General features: G+C 39.3%; 2 protein-coding genes across 6 annotated transcripts in view; both read right to left on the reverse strand.

The window, feature by feature from the left end:
- Nucleotides 1-16,316, reverse strand: part of LOC123967828 (nebulin-like) — a 52,665-nt gene extending 36,349 nt beyond the window's left edge. The window contains exons 1-20 of one of the 2 annotated variants that reach the window (XM_046044093.1): nucleotides 16,249-16,316; nucleotides 14,474-14,584; nucleotides 14,236-14,346; nucleotides 12,977-13,087; nucleotides 11,619-11,726; nucleotides 11,390-11,500; nucleotides 11,193-11,303; nucleotides 10,592-10,702; nucleotides 10,183-10,293; nucleotides 9,859-9,969; nucleotides 8,753-8,863; nucleotides 8,051-8,161; nucleotides 7,242-7,349; nucleotides 6,868-6,978; nucleotides 6,086-6,196; nucleotides 5,554-5,664; nucleotides 4,257-4,367; nucleotides 2,749-2,859; nucleotides 2,399-2,503; nucleotides 86-196 (exon numbers count right to left, since the gene is read on the reverse strand). In XM_046044093.1, coding sequence (XP_045900049.1) covers nucleotides 86-196; nucleotides 2,399-2,503; nucleotides 2,749-2,859; nucleotides 4,257-4,367; nucleotides 5,554-5,664; nucleotides 6,086-6,196; nucleotides 6,868-6,978; nucleotides 7,242-7,349; nucleotides 8,051-8,161; nucleotides 8,753-8,863; nucleotides 9,859-9,969; nucleotides 10,183-10,293; nucleotides 10,592-10,702; nucleotides 11,193-11,303; nucleotides 11,390-11,500; nucleotides 11,619-11,726; nucleotides 12,977-13,087; nucleotides 14,236-14,316 — 1,956 coding nt within the window. In that variant the 5' untranslated portion in view covers nucleotides 14,317-14,346; nucleotides 14,474-14,584; nucleotides 16,249-16,316. Of the gene's footprint in view, nucleotides 1-85; nucleotides 197-2,398; nucleotides 2,504-2,748; nucleotides 2,860-4,256; nucleotides 4,368-5,553; nucleotides 5,665-6,085; nucleotides 6,197-6,867; nucleotides 6,979-7,241; nucleotides 7,350-8,050; nucleotides 8,162-8,752; nucleotides 8,864-9,858; nucleotides 9,970-10,182; nucleotides 10,294-10,591; nucleotides 10,703-11,192; nucleotides 11,304-11,389; nucleotides 11,501-11,618; nucleotides 11,727-12,976; nucleotides 13,088-14,235; nucleotides 14,347-14,473; nucleotides 14,585-16,248 lie in introns of those variants that run through there. The other variant, XM_046044103.1, reaches the window with a different exon arrangement.
- The window catches only part of LOC123967839 (LIM zinc-binding domain-containing Nebulette-like), a 117,682-nt gene that overhangs the window by 42,608 nt on the left and 57,166 nt on the right, over nucleotides 1-17,908 (reverse strand). The window lies entirely within an intron of this gene.

Genomic DNA, 17,908 nt, shown 5'->3' on the forward strand with positions numbered 1-17,908 from the left:
AAAAAAAAAAAAAAAAAAGAACAAAAATAATAAAAAGAAAATATTTAACTTAAAGAAAAGGATTTCAGCGTTTCGGGAGCTTCACCTCGCTCTGGATCTCTGACATCTGTTTGGCGAAAAGCATCTCTGCTGTCTCAGGGAGGAGGTGGTAGAGTGACGAGGACGCTGCTTTCTTGCAGCCCTCCCTGTATTTCACCTGCATCACAAAACAAAGCCATGACACCGGTCTGCATACAGAACACACTCAGCAGGCCCAAAGTTTTCAAGATGATCTTTCTCTGTATCTTACATACAGGACAGTAATTCAAGTTATTTATTAAGGATTTAGCTTTTTCTAGCAAAACAAACGCTCCCAGTCTGTGATGCCTAAACAAAGGATGAAGTTGTTTTTTCACTGCAAAGCTTCAATTACAAACAAACAAATATTTATTTATTAAAGAGGTGTTATTATGCTCATTTTCAGGTTCATAATCTTATTTAGGGGTTGTACCAGAACAGGTTTACATGGTTTAATTATCAAAAAACACCCTATTTTGTGTCACACTGCACGTTGCTGCTGCTCCTCTTTTCACCCTGTGTGTTGTACGCTCTGCTCTTGAGCTACAGAGTGATGCATCTTACTTGTACAAAACCTTTGTTGGGAGTTGCACATGCGCAGTTCCCAGGTAAGGACTACTAGCCAATCAGAAGCAGAGAAGGGCGGGTCAGCGAGAAGCCACAGCTTCGGATCAGCTGGACATGTTGCCGACCAGCTTGGCAACATGGACTGGAGCGAGAGTTTCAGAGCGGTGAGTTATTAATCTGTAACAAAAGTATCTTTCATCCATAAAGTTTTAACTGAGCTCTGTCTCTACATCACAGTAACAACTTTATCCTGTGACGTCACAGGGATGAAAGGGAAGCAGCTGGACTACAAATGAGCTGTTTTCAGGCAGTTCAGAGCAGAGTTTTCTGTGGGAGATGGGAACTCCCTTTGGGCTTTTTCACTTTGCAAACCTATTATATGCACAAAAAAGGTATATAACTCAATAAAGGAGAAGGAAAAAGCCAAAAAGCATAATACCACTGTGGTGTATAACATATGTGCATTTGACCATTACAGTTTAACATAATGCTCTGCAGCTGGGGACAGTGAACCCTTATGGGGAAGTAATGATTGATGGGTGTGCAAAGAGTGAACCCTCCTATGGAATTTGACCTCTGACCCAGTGGTAGGGGGAGTAGAGATTAGTGTCTATGAAGGGACTGTGCCCTTATATGGTTTTTAGCAGAGACCTAAACATGTCCTATATAAGCTGTGTTCGATGTACAGAGAGACAGAGTGGTCATCGGGCTGGGTCACTCTCCAAGCTGCTGCAGAGCTTGTAATTGATGCTGAATTCTTTGATGTAATAAACTTTTATAATCAAGAACAGTGTCAAGCGGATTTCTTCTCAACACATCATCGCAGCATTATTGTTCGGACACCACACCACCTCTTTAAATTAAATTATTATTTATAAAAGATGTATTTCAACATGAGATCAGCTGTGTTAATGTGCAAGACTGAATGAAAAGTGATGGGTTTTGTTCTCGACGGCAATTTTGCATCCTAAGGATGTCTCACTTCAATTCATGAGCTTTGGACAAATTTAGATTTTTTATATTTCTATATAGGGTTTTTTGAAATGAATTTCAGCGTGATAAAAGTTGTTAAAGGAACTGCAGCTTCACACACAGCAGAATTTATTTGTACCAACGTAAGTTACATCTTATTTTTTGGGCATCCTTCTTGTCCTGATATGTAGGCTGTAGTCCGGGAGATACAGGGAAAACTGAAAAAGCTTTGCATCATGGTCCACATACATGAGCATTATGTATTTAAAGGGTCTGAAAACTACTTTTGTCCACCAACTTCTAACTAGAAATAACAGAACTTACACTGACGCAGTTTTTGTTTCTTCACAAGACAGATTTCTGTGTTTTTGTCTGTGCCCTGAATCAAAATGCATCACGTTACACTTGATTGGTTGTTTAGTCACAGTCAAATATGATACGACCACACTTGGACAGTCTTGACGATTGTGAGCTTTTAAGTGTTAGACCCTAATAATAATCCTGATGGATGATCACTTTGCTGTTAATTTAGGAATATTTAAAATTATGGAGAAATTCTTGATAGCTGAAACCAAGTTTGCACTGGCGTTAATGCTATGAACAAGGCTTGTATTATTACCACAGGCTTTAAATCCATCAACTATTTTCCTGTGAGAGTGCTTCGCTATGATTCTGGACTGATTCTCAAATAGTTTTTAATACTTTTAAACCTCCGCCGACCACCAGCACTCGGCTCACGAGGGACTGATTAGTGCCGCTGTGTTTAATGAACGGGCAGCTGCTGAAGTAAAGAGTTTGTCACCTGGCTCTGGAGCTCCGTCACCTCCTTGGCCAACTCCGTCTGGAGGGTTTGAGGAAGGCTGGAAAACAGACTGCACTCCTTCTGCACGTCGTCTTTGTACTTCACCTGCAGGGACGACACAGTTTGTTTGAGGGTCAGGAAATGTTTGATGTGTGTCCTGAACAGTATCTTTAGTTTTTGAACACACTGTATGTTACCTTTCTTTTTGACTTTTCTTTCACTGTTTCTAGCCTCATCTTTTATTTCTGACAATATTATCTTTGTAAAAGGATATGAAAAACTAGAAGAAGATCTTCGGTTTAAGCTTAATGTTTAGTGAAGGGCATGGATGTGTGTGTGCGATGCAGTACCTGGCTCTGAATCTGTGAGGCCTGCTTGGCGTGTTGGGTGTCCAGAGTTTCTGCCATCACAGAGTACAGACAGCTGCCAGCCTCCCGCCTCCCTGACTTCTTGTACGTTCTCTGAAAAAAGAAAATATGTATTTATAAATGTCTGAAGATTTTCATCCAGGTCATAGTTAACTAAAGAAAGTCAGGGGTAACTGGACTCGGTTGAAGATACTTGAAGATGTTCAACCTTAATTCCGAAGGGGATTCTTCACTTCTGACTGACTGGTAGGGAATCCCAGCGGTTTAACCTCTGTGGGGTCGTTATTAAGGTGGTGGATACCGCTTGGGTCTTTAGTGGTCGCTGGAGTCACTCGAACCCACAGAGGTTAAATGGTCCTGGTTCCCTGCCAGTCAGTCAGAAGTGAAAAAGCCCCTTGCAAGAGAGGCGATACGTCATACAGTATCTTCAACCAAGTCCAGTTGCCCTTGATTTTAACCATCTTTGGATAACACTGACAGACATTTATACATCTCTTTTTGGTTTGAGTTAGCAGCAAAAAAGATTTGCGTGTGTTTTTATGAAAAGTGACGCAATGGGACGAGTCTCTATAACACTGCTGATTAATTCATCCCGTTTGTTTAGATTCAATTCTAGTGTCAGTAAAGTTCATGAAAACCTTATTATGACAATGAAAACAAAACTTTACATCTAAAGTCTCCTAATCCAGGGGTTCCCAGGCTGGGATTGGGTCACGAAATGAAAGTAGTGGGTCCTGACAGGATTGCCCAGGTAAAGTTCAGTCGATGTTCCTAAATTTTCTCTAATCTTTGCTTCTCCTTTGTGGAATACTTTGTAGTTTTACCGTTCTAGGTATTGGAAAATCATCCAAAAAAAACCCAACTATGAAGAGTTAAGTCTTTAACTGAACCGCCCACGATTTATAGGCCCAATTTACACATTTCAAGTGTCTGAAATCTGGATGAAATCTGGATGAAATTTATGACACTTGGTCTCATTTATACATCTCAGACCACAAATCCTATTGCAAGCAGTCTTTTTTATCCCGGTCATGCAGCTCTCTCAGTACAGATTAATGAACTGATCAGGGATCAGATAAAGGCTACAGCAGCTCGGTGCACCTTGTATTTGATAGTTGGCTATGTGTAAAAATAGCTAAAACTGTTTTTCATTGCTTCTTTAATGAGACAGCGGAAAACAGCTTAGCAAAGGTTTCTTTTAGACTCTCATCTAACTAAAGATTTGTCTCTTTGTTTCTTGACTTTCCTTTTCTATAAAGCAGCAACATCCTCCTGTTTCCAGTTGCTCGATTTTAGAACTCAAATTATTTTCACTTTATTTAAACCTAAAGCCGGCGATGTGCAGAGCTACGTGAGCTTTAACCTCACTTCTCTTTACATTCATTCAAACAAACAGTGCCGAGTTGTCTTATATCTGTAGTTTATCTATTTGTGCATGAATATGTCAGTTTGTAATGCTTTACCAACGATCCTCTTTTCTCTCATCTCACCTCGCTCTGCAGCCCAGAAACGGTTTTAGCAAACCGAGTCTCAGCGGTTTCTGGCAGCTGAGAGTAGAAGCTCTGAGAGAGGCTCTTCATCCCGTCCTCCTTATACTTGTTCTACAGTCAGAGACAGAAAACAGCCACATTATAATTAGTTATAACATTAACAAAATACAACTTGAGTGATTTTTTTATTGAATGCAAATGGAGTTTATGCCAAAGTCTGATACATGTTTAATAATAGCTGCCAGTGTTGTCAGAAGAACAGAGAACTCCCCAGAAACAGATGGACTCAAAACTGACAAGAAAAGTCACTCATTCATAATGGATTCATTCATTCATAACTAAACACAGCAGCCTGTTCTCCGGTGCATCACAACAGAAATCCATCGCATCACGGCGTCCTGAGTAGACTCCCATGTTCTCCTCACAAACAGGATGTGAAGAAGAGACACTGCTTCATTTTCTGTGACTAAAGTTGCATCGAGCTGCCACAGATATCTATAATTTTCTGAAAACTACATTCCTCTATTGACATGGCAGTCGTCCTGCTTGTCTCAGTGTTTTCTCATCAGGATAATCTGCTTGAGGATCTTTTTTGCAGATTGTAGCCCTGAGACAAAAGGGAGAAAAAAATTCTTGTGATCCATTTTTCATTATCTAAATGATTTTCTCTCTTGTGTTCATGACTTAAGAACAGGTGACAAAAGAGTTTTTGCAAGTGAGGGAAATCATTCATGGGGTGGTGATGGAGCAGTGGATAAGACACATGCCTTTGGTGCAAGAGACCTGGGTTCAATTCCCCACTGTGACACATCAACATGTCCCTGAGTAAGACCCTTAACTCCTAGCCAATTTAAATTCAGTTCTAGCCAAAAGAAAGACATGGCTGTAATGTTACATAACTTGCTAACATACAATATATGTACCTTTTGTTAAGAGTGCATGGGATACCTCACCTAATGCTTTCAGTCCTGTTGAGGAAACAGGAAACTGGTGCACTTCTGCCTCTTGTGCCAAAATGAGTATTCCAACAACAAAATCTGATCCTGACAAATAAAAAACTTTTCACTTGCATAAAGTTGTTTTTTTTAACTCCAAAGATTATAAACCTTTTTTTTCAACAGTTCTTAAATCAAACACAGGAGAAAACTATTTAGATAAATGGCTCACGGGAATCTCTTTTTTCTCATTTGCCCCTGACGGCTTCCGTACGCCACAACATTTTGAATACAGCTTGCTTCAGTGTATTTAAAACTTGTTCACTGTGTCCCTTCACTGCAAAGATTTATTTTGCTCTTACTTGGCTCTGCATGTCGGTGAGCTCTCGGGCAAACTGGGTCTCCAGAGTGTCGGGCAGCTGGTGGTAAACTGGGCACGATAACTCCTTCTTAACAGCCTCTTTATACAAAATCTAAAAGAGAAAAGTGGGGACAACATGTGGACGCTGACTGAGGAGGAAGAATAAGACATTTAAAATAATACAACAAGATTGTGAAAGTGCTAAAACATCCAAAAACACAGGGAGAGGGCAGGTTTGCATGTGATAGCTCAGACTACAAACACTTTACACATGCTTACTACACCATTATCTAAAGCATACTTTTAATTTACACAGTAATGTCTATGCTGCGAGAATCAACTTGCAGAGACAACTTAAATCCTGCAAAAATCTGGGGAATTTAGCCGTTTTCTTTGTTTAAAAATTGCAGCTCAGCAGCTGACTCTCAAATATCAGGTGTTTTACCGTCTTTGATTGTACCAACAATGGAGAGTATTTTTTCTTTCTGTTACATACATTATGGGAGTCAAAGGTGCATGATCTTTGTGTGTACCTGACTCTGTAGTTGTGAAGCCTCTTTAGCGTGTTGTGTCTCCAGAGTTTCAGGTAGCTGCTGATACAGAGACGCTGATGTCTGCTTCTTACCGGCCTCTTTGTATTTTGCCTGGGGGACAAAAATAGGAATACGATTCAGGTTTCATGCTTGAAAAAAACTCGTTATGACTGTACACATCTTGCAGTGCATTTTTGGGGCCTCTGCGGTAGTTATATTAGCAAAACTAGTGGTCGATCCAACAGTTTCATTCGGAGTTAAATATCCAACTATTTGCCATTGAGTTTGGTTCAAACGTTCGTGCTCCCAGGAAGACTTTTAGATTAAATCACAGACGATACTTCATCAAACTCTGAGCTCACAGGACACAATGAATCCTGTGTGAATCTGCATTTCAATGTATAGTTTTTCGTTCAGGAAATTTGCAGTAGAGTAGAGAGATAGAGGGGAAATACAGACAGAGACAGCAGTTATAATTTATGTGCCTTTTTCTTCATTGCATTAAGAAACAGCATGATGGGTGGATTTTGGGAGCAACAACAGCTTCTTCTACCTACTCTACATGGAGACCCAGTCACAGAAAGAAAAGACATCTGGAAAGATGGGAAGCATTTGGGGTAAAAATAGTAATCATTAAGATGTGTTTAGTAAATCTGATAACTGACAGGCTTTATCTTGAATTCTTAAATCATAAGCAGTCTGCAGGTAATTCTCTGTAAGTGTGAACTGATGAGGGATGAGTGCAATGGATATTCAGTCCGCGGACAGCAGCCTGAACCCACCTCACTCTGCATCTCTGTCAGCTCTTTGGCATGCTGGGTGTCGATGGTGTTGGGGAGCAGAGAGTACAGGCTGACGCTCATCTCTTTCTTACCATCTTCTTTGTACTTGACCTTGAGATGAAACAAAATACAGCCAGAAGGATGAGCACAAATCTGCTGCAGCAGTCACTCACAAATGAGTTATCAAATGTTACAGCAGAAAGAGAAAAGAGTCTGGGAAATATTTTCTACACAGATCATACTGAGAACCAAACCTCACATTGCCAAAGTCAGTTTTGAACGTTGGGATGAAACAAACTACCCAGGTTCCCACACCAAGCTGACGAAGATCATGATTTGTTCTAACGGGAAGAACAGCTAGAGAACAGTCGTACCTCACTGAGCATCTCCGTCTGCTGTCTGACAAACTGAGTGTCGATGGTTTCCGGCATCAGGTGGTACAGACTGGAGGCGTCTTTCTTTAAACTCTGCTTGTACTTAAGCTGGTGAACACATGGTCAAAATACTTTAGTCAGTTCAAATAAATCTTTAAATGTATAGAAAGAATATTGAGAGAACATGAGGAAGGAAAAAGAAAGAATACAACACGTCGACAGCTAAGGAAAGGTGCTTCTTTTGGTGTTTACTACCGTACTTCCTTTTTCTAAACATGGATCACATCAAGTTCAGGTCTGAATTTGGGTCCTTGTTCAGGTTCATGTGAGACAGTTTAAGGTCTGACTTTTGTTCAGGTATATTTTTCTAAGCCTGTAAAATAACTTTCCTTGTTGTACAAAGCTGCAAAGTTTAAAATCTGTCTTAAAGTTAACCAAATATACACTCATCCATCTTGGCTGATTAGTTTATCAATAAAAATAAAAATTTAAATGTGTATAAGCAGCAAAGAAGCATTTGAGACAGAACGAAAAAGTCATCCATGTCTTTCTATTAGTTGATGCATAGTTGTTGCTACCTACCTAAACTCATATTGTTGTAACTAAACGACTAAAGCGCACAGATACTTCATGTTTGATATTTTTGCAAGTCACCAAAGAGCTTCAGGAGCATGAACCACCACCCACTGAACTGGAGTGGAGCTTACTATGATTTGCACATTGCTGGAAATTGCAGTTAGATTTGTGAATAGGCTAATGAAGACACGTACATCAGCTGGACAGATGTTGTGGTGTTTGAATGCCTGTACCTGACTCTGCAGCTGTGAAGCCTCTTTAGCGTGCTGTGTTTCCAGAGTCTCGGGTAGAGTCGAGTACAGAGAGCTCGTCGCTCCCTTCTTTCCTGCTTCTTTGTACTTCATCTAAAACAGAACGCAAATCAAAAATGAACTTATTGCTTCGAACTGGTTTCAAACTGTCACCTCAAATCTAGTTTGTTGAATCAATTTTGTTCAAATTCATCATGAGCATCGATAATAACCCTGGGATTTGGGCACAAATGCTAGAATTTCTGTTCTTTCCCTGTTCAGCTGAACTTCAACTTTTGAAGCCTGCAGAGATTTTTATCATTTCTCATGTTATACATGAAGTGCTCATTCCAAGAAATACACTGCAATATAGAGCTGTGTGTCATCTGCATAGCTGGAACCAGCTGTGAAATGAGATAAAACGACAGTAATGAGTTGTTAAAAAGTGATGTACAAGTTTTGTATACTGCATACTGCAAGGACATTAGGGGCCATCAGTGAGCATCAGAACTAAATTTAGGAGACATATATTTATGTGAAATGTTCACAATACTTACTAAACATTATACATCAAAAACACTAACTGCATTAAAATTACAGGGCACTCAGATGTTTCCGAACCAAGTACAAAATACTTTGCAGTCAGAAACATGGTGAAAGGTAAAAAGAGCAGCGCTTTGTTCATGGAATAATTCTCCCGCTCACCTCACTCTGCAGCTCGGAGGCAGTTTTAGCAAACTGAGTCTCATTTGTTTCTGGTAGCTGAGAGTAGAAACTCTGAGAGAGGCTTCTTCTTCCATCTTCCTTGTACTTGTTCTGCAAAAAGATGAAGAAAAGAGATGAGTCTGATTTACAAACAGGGTAGGATTTTTATATACAGACACAGATGGAGAGGGGAACATATTTTTTTCTGAGCAGGGGTCTGAATATTAAGCAGCTCCACTATCAGACCCCCAAAAAGGTTTTTTTTTCCTGTGCCTCCAAAAAAAGTGGTACAAATCTGGTATCCCATCTTTCCCTGGCCACAGAGCAGATATTGTTAATGACTCTTCTCCGATGCACAATACAAACAGATTCCCCTTTGATCCTGTTTCTGATGCTAATCTGGCCTGTGATGAGTGTCTACGGTATAAAAACATCAGAGAGCATTGGATAATGAGGTAGTGATTATTTATAACTAATCAAACATCATTCTTATGTCAGCTCTCTCTGCACTTCAGTTATTTTGAGGAGACATCAGCTCTCACCTGAAGAACATCCCTCCTGCATGTTCATTTAATCTCACTCCAAAATGTTTTGAGGGTGAAGAAAAAATACACGGGTGCCCACATTAGAATAACTTTATTTTACTTGGTTTCACATTTTTTTAGTCAGCGCTGTCTGACACGCTTCTCTTAAAACTGTATATGGAGAAACCTCTAATATAACCATGACTCTAAAACACACAAGGTAAATTAAGCTGCACGTAACCATAGAAACAGTACTGATGGGTATTTTCAAAAACAAAAAACAAATAAAATGTAGTTTTCAACAAGTAAACAGACTTTTTAAGCATTCCCATTTCAGCAATCAAGTGCAACTTTTGTATGTACAGGATTTAGCACACTGTGAGGACATCTGTGGACACCATTAGGCACCATAACAAAAGCTAGGAAGGGGGGTAAAATATTGTCTGTATTAATTCTTTCAGTTTCATTTCACCTCATTTAACCCCATCTGAACCTCTACATGTAATATGAGGAGGAGTTCGACTGTGTTAAAATCTAAAAATGTCAATAAAGTTGTGTGACCAATGGCAGTTTTTAATTCACCTGGCTCTGCATGTCAGTCATCTCTCTGGCGAAGCTGGTCTCTGACGTGTCGGACAGAGTGGAGTAGAGGGAGGTGGACATCTCCTTCTTCCCGCCTTCCTTGTATTTGACCTGGGAAATAACAGCATCAACAAGCAAAGGAGGATGGACTGCTGATGAGGAAAGTTATGAATTTGTGTTTACTTAGATGGTCACAGTGGCTGAAACCGTCACTTCAAGTGTTTTTCTAACCATTGCTTTGCATAATGGTTGTATAGTCAGACCTACGCAACTATCAGAAACAGTTAGGAGGCTATTCTTAGTTCCCATATCTGGAAAAACTACCTCACTGAGCAGCTCTGCAGCTTCCTTAGCGTGTTGCGTCTCCATGGTGACAGGCAGGAGGGAGTACAGACTTGTATTCACCTCTTTCTTACCCGCCTCCTTGTACTTGAGCTGCAGATTGAAATGAACACAGTCAGTTTACATGACGTGGTGGTTTGTAGCCTGCTAGCCCTCATCACCCTGTACTAAACCAGTTTTCAGAACAGACCTCAATGGAAATATGTTTTTTTATTTTTTTTTTTTTTCGTCCTCTGAGCACCTTGTTGGCACAACCAAAGAACAGCAAATCTTCTAATTATATTTTAATTTTCTCCCAAGTTTAACCTTCAGGTCTGACTGACACTTAGCTCTATCTCGTTCTCATTCTCCCTGTTTCTAATTAAATAATATTTAAAATGCGTTCTTGTACCTCACTCTGCAGTTCAGACAGCTGTTTGGCCAGCTGTGTCTCTGTGGTCTCTGGGAGCTGATGGTACAAACTGCTTTGAATCTTCTGCTTCAGACCTTCTTTATACTTCACCTGCAGGAGACAGGAAGAAACATCACATGGTGCGTTCATCCAATCCTTGGGAAAAATACACTAGTCCAACATCAGATATAAACGCCTCACATTTTGCAGTGGAAAAGTCTAAATACAATTGAACAAAGTGAGCACCTGGCCACTCCACATATGAACTCATATGACTCATATCAGCTCACACTGGAAGAGTTTTTGGAGTTGGACTATGGTAGGACACTCCTTTAAAGGAGATTCAATAACATTTGAATGTTAACAAAGTCAACTATTAATTAGACAACTTTAAGTAATCTATTTTAGCCTATTTTAGGCTTTAAGGTGGGCTAATGACACCCAAACATGTGATGAGATAAATATGTCACATCATAATTTTCTTATCATTCTCTTCCTACAGAGAAAATGTAAATTGTGGAAAAATGACACTCATAGAGGTTCTCGTGAAAGGGGAAACAAATAACAAACGAACCACTAAATAAATGACACGTTTGAATACCTCACTCTGCAGGTTTGACACCTCTTTAGCGTGTTGGGTGTCGATGGTCTCAGGTAGCAGAGAGTACAGGTTGATGCTCATCTCCTTCTTGCCGTCCTCTTTATACTTCACCTGAAGAAATGCAACAGAAAATGTCTGTGTTTATCAAGCTGCACATGTAAAGTAAATTCAGATTTTTTTCTCCTTCCTGATGTTACCTCGCTGAGAAGCTCGGATACTTCCTTAGCGTGGGCTGTCTCTAAGGTCTCGGGCAGCACATGGAACAGGCTGGAGGAACGACCTTTCTTCAGAGCCGCCTTGTACTTCAGCTGGACACAAACAGGAGCAGAGACAGTTTATCCTTCCATGAAAAGACACAGGAGCGATGAGCGCATGTTTGTTTCCGTGTGCAGACCAGATGTGCCGCAGGTAGAGGTGTGTTTCTACCTCACTCTGCAGTTCAGAAGCCTCTTTGGCGTGCAGCGTCTCCAGAGTCTCAGGCAGAGTCGAATACAGAGAGCTGGACACTTCTTTCTTTCCCTTTTTGTACAACATCTAAAATTCATTAAAAAAAATTATTATTTACCCTGAGATTTCAAGGGACAGAACATGGTGATAATTCATTCAACACAACGTGGCTTTCAGATTTGCAGCTGCTGTAAATTCAGACATACAGTATCTCACAAAAGTGAGTACACCCCTCACATGTTAGAAAATATTTTATTATAACTTTCCATGTGACAACACTGAAGAAATGACACTTTGCTATAATGTAAAGTAATGAGTGTGCAGCTTGTAAATTTGCTGTCCCCTCAAAATAACACATCACACAGCCATTAATGTCTAAAGAAAAGTGAGTACACCCCAAAGTGAAAATGTCCAAATTGGACAAATAGCCTTTTTTCCCTCCCTGGTGTCATGTGACTCGTTAGTGTTACAAGGTCTCAGGTGTGTTTAATTTGGTGTTATCGCTCTCATACTTCCTCATACTGGTCAGTGGAAGTTCAACATGGCAAATAAGGTAGTGCTGGAAAATAATGGCGGCCACACAGAATATTCACACTTGGGGCCCAATTTGGACATTTTCACTTAGTGGTGTACTCATTTTTGTTGCCAGCGGTTTAGACATTAATGGCTGTGTGATGTGTTATTTTGAGGGGACAGCAATTTTACCCTGTTATACAAGCTGAACACTCACTAATTTACATGTGTCATTTCTTCAGTCTTGTCACATGAAAAGATATAATCAAACATTTACAAACATGTGAACTCACTTTTGTGAGATATTGTATTTCTGAACTTGTCACCTGAGTACGGTAAGAAAATTAATTACAGCTTGATTTATAAATTAAAATCTATCAAAAGGGATGCACGTCATTGTAATCCGTAATGTATTGTGTGCTGCATATAAAATTTAGATTTAACATTTTAAAGTCTCAAACATATCGCTTTTATATAAAGTTTAAAGTTATAACATTTTCATGAAATCAAACCGTTTTTTAACTATTTATGGCCGGCAATTTTTTCAACAACAGGTATTCATATTTATATATTCATTTTCATTGTTAGTGGCTGGATACAAATTGCCTTCACACGTATGAGGGACTGACAGGAAATGATGCAGCATGTGTCATCAGTGTTACTGATTCAGCTGCACTTTTTACTCCTGATGTTGTAATACATTGAACATGGAATTGAAGGTCAGATTCTGTGCTCATTTTTGTTGTCTTCACTTTCTCTGCCTCGACGGAGAAAGCAGCATCTTCAGTATGAAGTGTTTTGAGGTAAGAATGTTAATTTCTCACCTCGCTCTGCAGCTCAGAAACTGTTTTAGCGAACTGAGTCTCAGTGGTCTCAGGCAGCTGACTGTAGACACTCTGTGAAAGGCTCTTTATCCCATTCTCCTTGTACTTAGTCTGTAAAAGACAGAAAATCACGATTATTGAGATTCTCTGAACTTATTTTTCAGTATCATACAAGTCGAACAGGAATGTTTCTTTAAACTGTTGGTTTGGGGTTAAATAATAAAAACTGAGTGTTTCTCAGTATCTACATATCAACAATTAACTCCTATAAATAGCAAAGCCATTATTGTGGCTTTTATATTTTCCTTTTCTTCTTTGTGTCTTTTTAATAATTTTCCTTTCGTCGTCTGTGTTTGATGAACACGTCTTTGTGTCCTCGCACATCAACGCTGACGGTGAGCCAAGCCTCATTAGTCTGGACCGTCGCTGTACAGCATTGTTTAAAATGCAAATTAAAGGCTGCAGCGTAGATAACCTCTTTGAACCTTTTCTGATGATAATCACACTTGATGATGGCCAATTCATGATGAGCTGATAACACTGCAGCTTTCTGCAGGAGACGCCTTCCTGTTCTGGACCCTGTCGGTGTATCTGAGGATAGTGGTGAGTGTTCAATGTTGCGTCAACCACATCACATTTATATCTAGTTTAATGTAGTTTCTTATTATTTCTATTAATTTATAACATTTAGATTATTACTAGATGTAATAAAGAAAAACTGAAAGCATGCTGTGAGCTGTTTTGTTGCTGCTTGTCTAATTTTCAGTTTGGTTGTAGCTGAATTTAGTCAGATGCATAACATTACTGAAACACAAGAGGCTGCTTATAAGCGAACCGGTCAAGAAGTTAATTAGCAAAACAAATTAGTTCAAGTATACATTTGTCTTTTTTTCAAACGATATTTTAGTTATAGTTCACTGGGGGAAAAAACTTGTTAAAAGTTACTACTTATATATTTTCGTTCACTTTGTGTAAAAGATTTTTTTTCTCATTATTGTTTTACATAAACACACTTAACATTGCATCTAAAGCTATTTAACACATTAACTGAAACACATTTGAGAGGATTATATGCAAGAGCCATCTCCCATACTGCACTGAGCATGACGTGTGATTACAGGATGACTCGTCTTCTCATTAAATTCTGTGATATCGATCCACCTGAGATGTGTTGTTGGTACTTTGGACACTGGATTAGAGGGCTCTGTCAGATATCTATCATGGCTGGAATAAAATAAATTTTGTTGTAATAAATGCACCTCGCTCAGCATGTCAGTCATCTCTCTGGCGAAGCTGGTTTCTGAAGTATCAGGCAGAGTGGAGTAGAGGGAGCTGGACATCTCCTTCCTCCCGCTCTCCTTGTACTTAATCTGTGAAAATGTATAAAGAGACACATACAGAGTCTTCAATAAGGCAGCTGTAGTTTAATTTACCCTCCATGTTGACAGTATTTAAGCAGTAAAGAAGTGAGAGTGAAGAGTCATGTCTGTACTGTACCTCACTGAGCAGCTCTGTGGACTCTTTAGCGTGTTGTGTCTCCAGAGTTTCAGGCAGAAGAGAGTACAGGCAGCTATTCACTTCTTTCTTTCCGGCTTCTTTATATTTTGCCTGCAGACGTCACAAAGAACAACGTTTCTTGCTATTTACATGTTACCTCTCAGTCAATTCCTGCTGCAAGTCTCTTGTCTTTATGTATACATTATACAGTCTATAAATGACGTGTCTTTTCTTTGTTTTTTTTCAGGGTTTCTGCAGTAAATTAAAGACTTTTTAATACCACATAGCATGACATTTAATACATGGCACACACTCACAGCGGCCAAACAATTATGTAAAATCAGAAGCGAAGATAAACTCTAGAATTATTTGTTAATTTACCCTTTTTTTCAGTACTTCTCAGCACTGACAATAATTCCTAATGACCTGGTAAATCAAATTTGTGACCTGGATTAGCAGCAGAAAATGAATGGATGTATTAACCAATGAAACATTATTAATCAATTAAAGTTTAAGATAAAATCAGCTCTTCTGAGCTGCTGTAGCTGCAGCAGTGACGGTGTTTGCTACAGGTCTGATGCCACTGACTGATACTACATCTAACATGATGAGAGGAAATTAAATTGAAGACTTTTTAAAACCTTCTCAGACCGAAACTAAATTCAGTGCTCAAGACTTTTGAACAGAGATGTGCTGTTGTTAAATGCATTTCAGAGTAACGTAACATGAAACTCCTGAGATTTAGATAATTGAGTTTTGATTTATATTTAAAACCTTTTTACCCATTAATACTGTAAATGCTTAAATAGATAATAAACAGATGTGAAATATTTCATGTGTGATTAAAGGAAATCTACTTTAATTAACGGTTAAGGACTCTTACATATTAAAGGAGAACTTAATTAAGTGACCTTAAAATACCATGATTTATACTAAGGTCTCTTTGGTATTTTTAGGGAGTAAATTCAGATTAAATTAGTCTTGTTTGCTGGTGTTGATGTGTCAAACTCCACCTCTGGAGAGAGGAAATCTTAAACCTGAATTATGTCACTGTGATTCAATGCGTGTTTCCATAGAATTTAAAAAAACTGCACAAACTGAAGGGTTGGTAACAACATGTAACATGAATATAATAAAGTAATAAAGTTAATAAAATTGGGTTTCACAGGTCTGACTTTCAATGAAAGCTTTGGATGAGTGAGAAGTGACGCTTCAGATAGTTGGAGTAGCTCAAAGCGCCGCCTGAGAGCAGCTCTACAGAGCAGCAAATTTAGCACAACCCTTTTCATCTTCAACAGATTTTGCAAATGTCTAAATTTTATTTCATGCTGCTTCACTGCTGTTGGGATTTTCTGTTTCTGTTGAGATGTTATTGGCAGGTATATTAAACGTATTTTACACGTACATATTACTGTCTCAATGCTCTGACATAAAGCTAAATAAAGGTTGTTTCTTTCTGCCACGTTGATTCTCTCCAGCACCAGTTAGCTCTCAAGAGAAAATATTAATTATTTAAACAAAAAATAATTATTAAAATCCATCATTTTCTGAGTCTGGATAAGAAGAACTCTTCTTCTTTGGTGACATTATCTTCCAACTCGCTGCTGTTCTCCCCCGAGTGCTGCCACCGTCATTACAGAAGAACAGAAATCTACGTTTAAAAGTGTAAAAAGACTCCATGGTTTTCTTGTTTCTGTTATTGGTCTTGTTTCTGACCTTGAACATGTTGTTCAGCCACGTTTTATAGAGAAGAACTGTGGCGTCGTGTACCGTACCTGGCTCTGCAGTTCAGACAGCTGTTTGGCCAGCTGTGTCTCTGTGGTCTCTGGGAGCTGATGGTACAAACTGCTCTGAATCTTCTGCTTCAGACCTTCTTTATATTTCACCTGCAGGAGACAGGAGAGGAGCCATGCACTGGAAATGAATGCTAAAGCAGTTGTTATTTCATTGATTTAAAATACTTAACTTATCGAGTGAAAACGGGCCAGCAGAGATAACGACAGCATTTCTATATATTAATATACAAAACGTAATATATATACCTCACTCTGCAGGTTTGACACCTCTTTAGCGTGTTGGGTGTCGATGGTCTCAGGCAGCAGAGAGTACAGGTTGATGCTCATCTCCTTCTTACCGTCCTCTTTATACTTCACCTGCAGTAATACAAGGCCATAATACATCAGAATAAAATGTAGAATTTATGGTCTCATGTCAATAAAAGTCTCCCCTCTCTCATTTCTGCATGAAGATTGGTAAGGATTGTTTTACCTAATTCACTTCCTGTCTGAGCCAGGGGAGCTGCAATGGCAACACCTTATCTCTCTACCTTATTTGAATTATTATCCCCCCCCCCCGCCCTTTTTTTTAACAAGGCAGGTCAGTCAATCAATTCTTATTTTCAGTGACGGCCTGGTCGGAGGTTAAAAAGGTCTCGAATAGGGAAAAGGTGTAGGGATTAAATCCAAAAGGAAGTATACCAATGGCCGTCATCACAGGAAGCAGATTTATTTATCTAATAATATTAGTTATAGTTATCCTACCTCACTGAGTAGCTCAGAGACTTCCTTGGCATGAGCCGTGTCTAAAGTCTCCGGGAGAAGAGAGTACAAACACGAGTTCACGCCCTTCTTTCCCGCTTCCTTGTACCGCATCTGAACATAAAAACACATTTTAATGTACTGTAGCTTTTTAAAACAGGTATTCACAATTGAGCGATAATGATTAAAGACTGTCTCACCTCACTCTGCAGCTCAGCAACAGTTTTAGCAAACTGAGTCTCGGCGGTCTCAGGGAGCTGAGAGTAGAAGCTCTGGGAGAGGCTCCTCCTGCCGCCCTCCTTGTACTTACTCTGAGAGGACAAAACAACCTGTCAGCACTGAACCTCTGCTGTTAGCACAAAGTGAAAACACTGTGTGTTATTTATGGCAATGCTTTGTTTAAATGAATTTCCATCCATCGCCAACCGTTTATCCTGCGTACAGGGTCGCGGGGTAAATGAATTTCCTTCCACGGCAAGAGACAACAGATTTTATTATCCAGTTTGAAGCGTGATCTGAATTACACACATGATGTTTGTCTGTTTAAAATATAATTTTGAAAGTCAAGAAAGTCGCTGTTTGTTGTAAAACTGTAAATATGTAATTAGAAAGACCACAACAAAACAGGAGTTGTTGGATTAAACTCATCAGGTGAGATACATCTGTGCCTGGAACATAGCCACGTTAGCTAGCTAGAATCAAGCAGGCAATGAACATTAGCTTAGCATTACTGCGTTAACATGTTGGTGACGTATATTGTGCAAGACAAGAGATGTAGTTCATTGATCTTTGTGAAAGTTTGGCCGGACCAAGTGAGTTTCTTTTTCAATCAAATGTGCAGGCATTCCAACCAACCCGAACATGATGTTCATGTGCGTACACGACCAAATCAGAGGTG

The sequence above is a fragment of the Micropterus dolomieu genome, linkage group LG01 (genome assembly GCF_021292245.1).
Source record: "Micropterus dolomieu isolate WLL.071019.BEF.003 ecotype Adirondacks linkage group LG01, ASM2129224v1, whole genome shotgun sequence".
Taxonomy (NCBI): Eukaryota; Metazoa; Chordata; class Actinopteri; order Centrarchiformes; family Centrarchidae; genus Micropterus; species Micropterus dolomieu.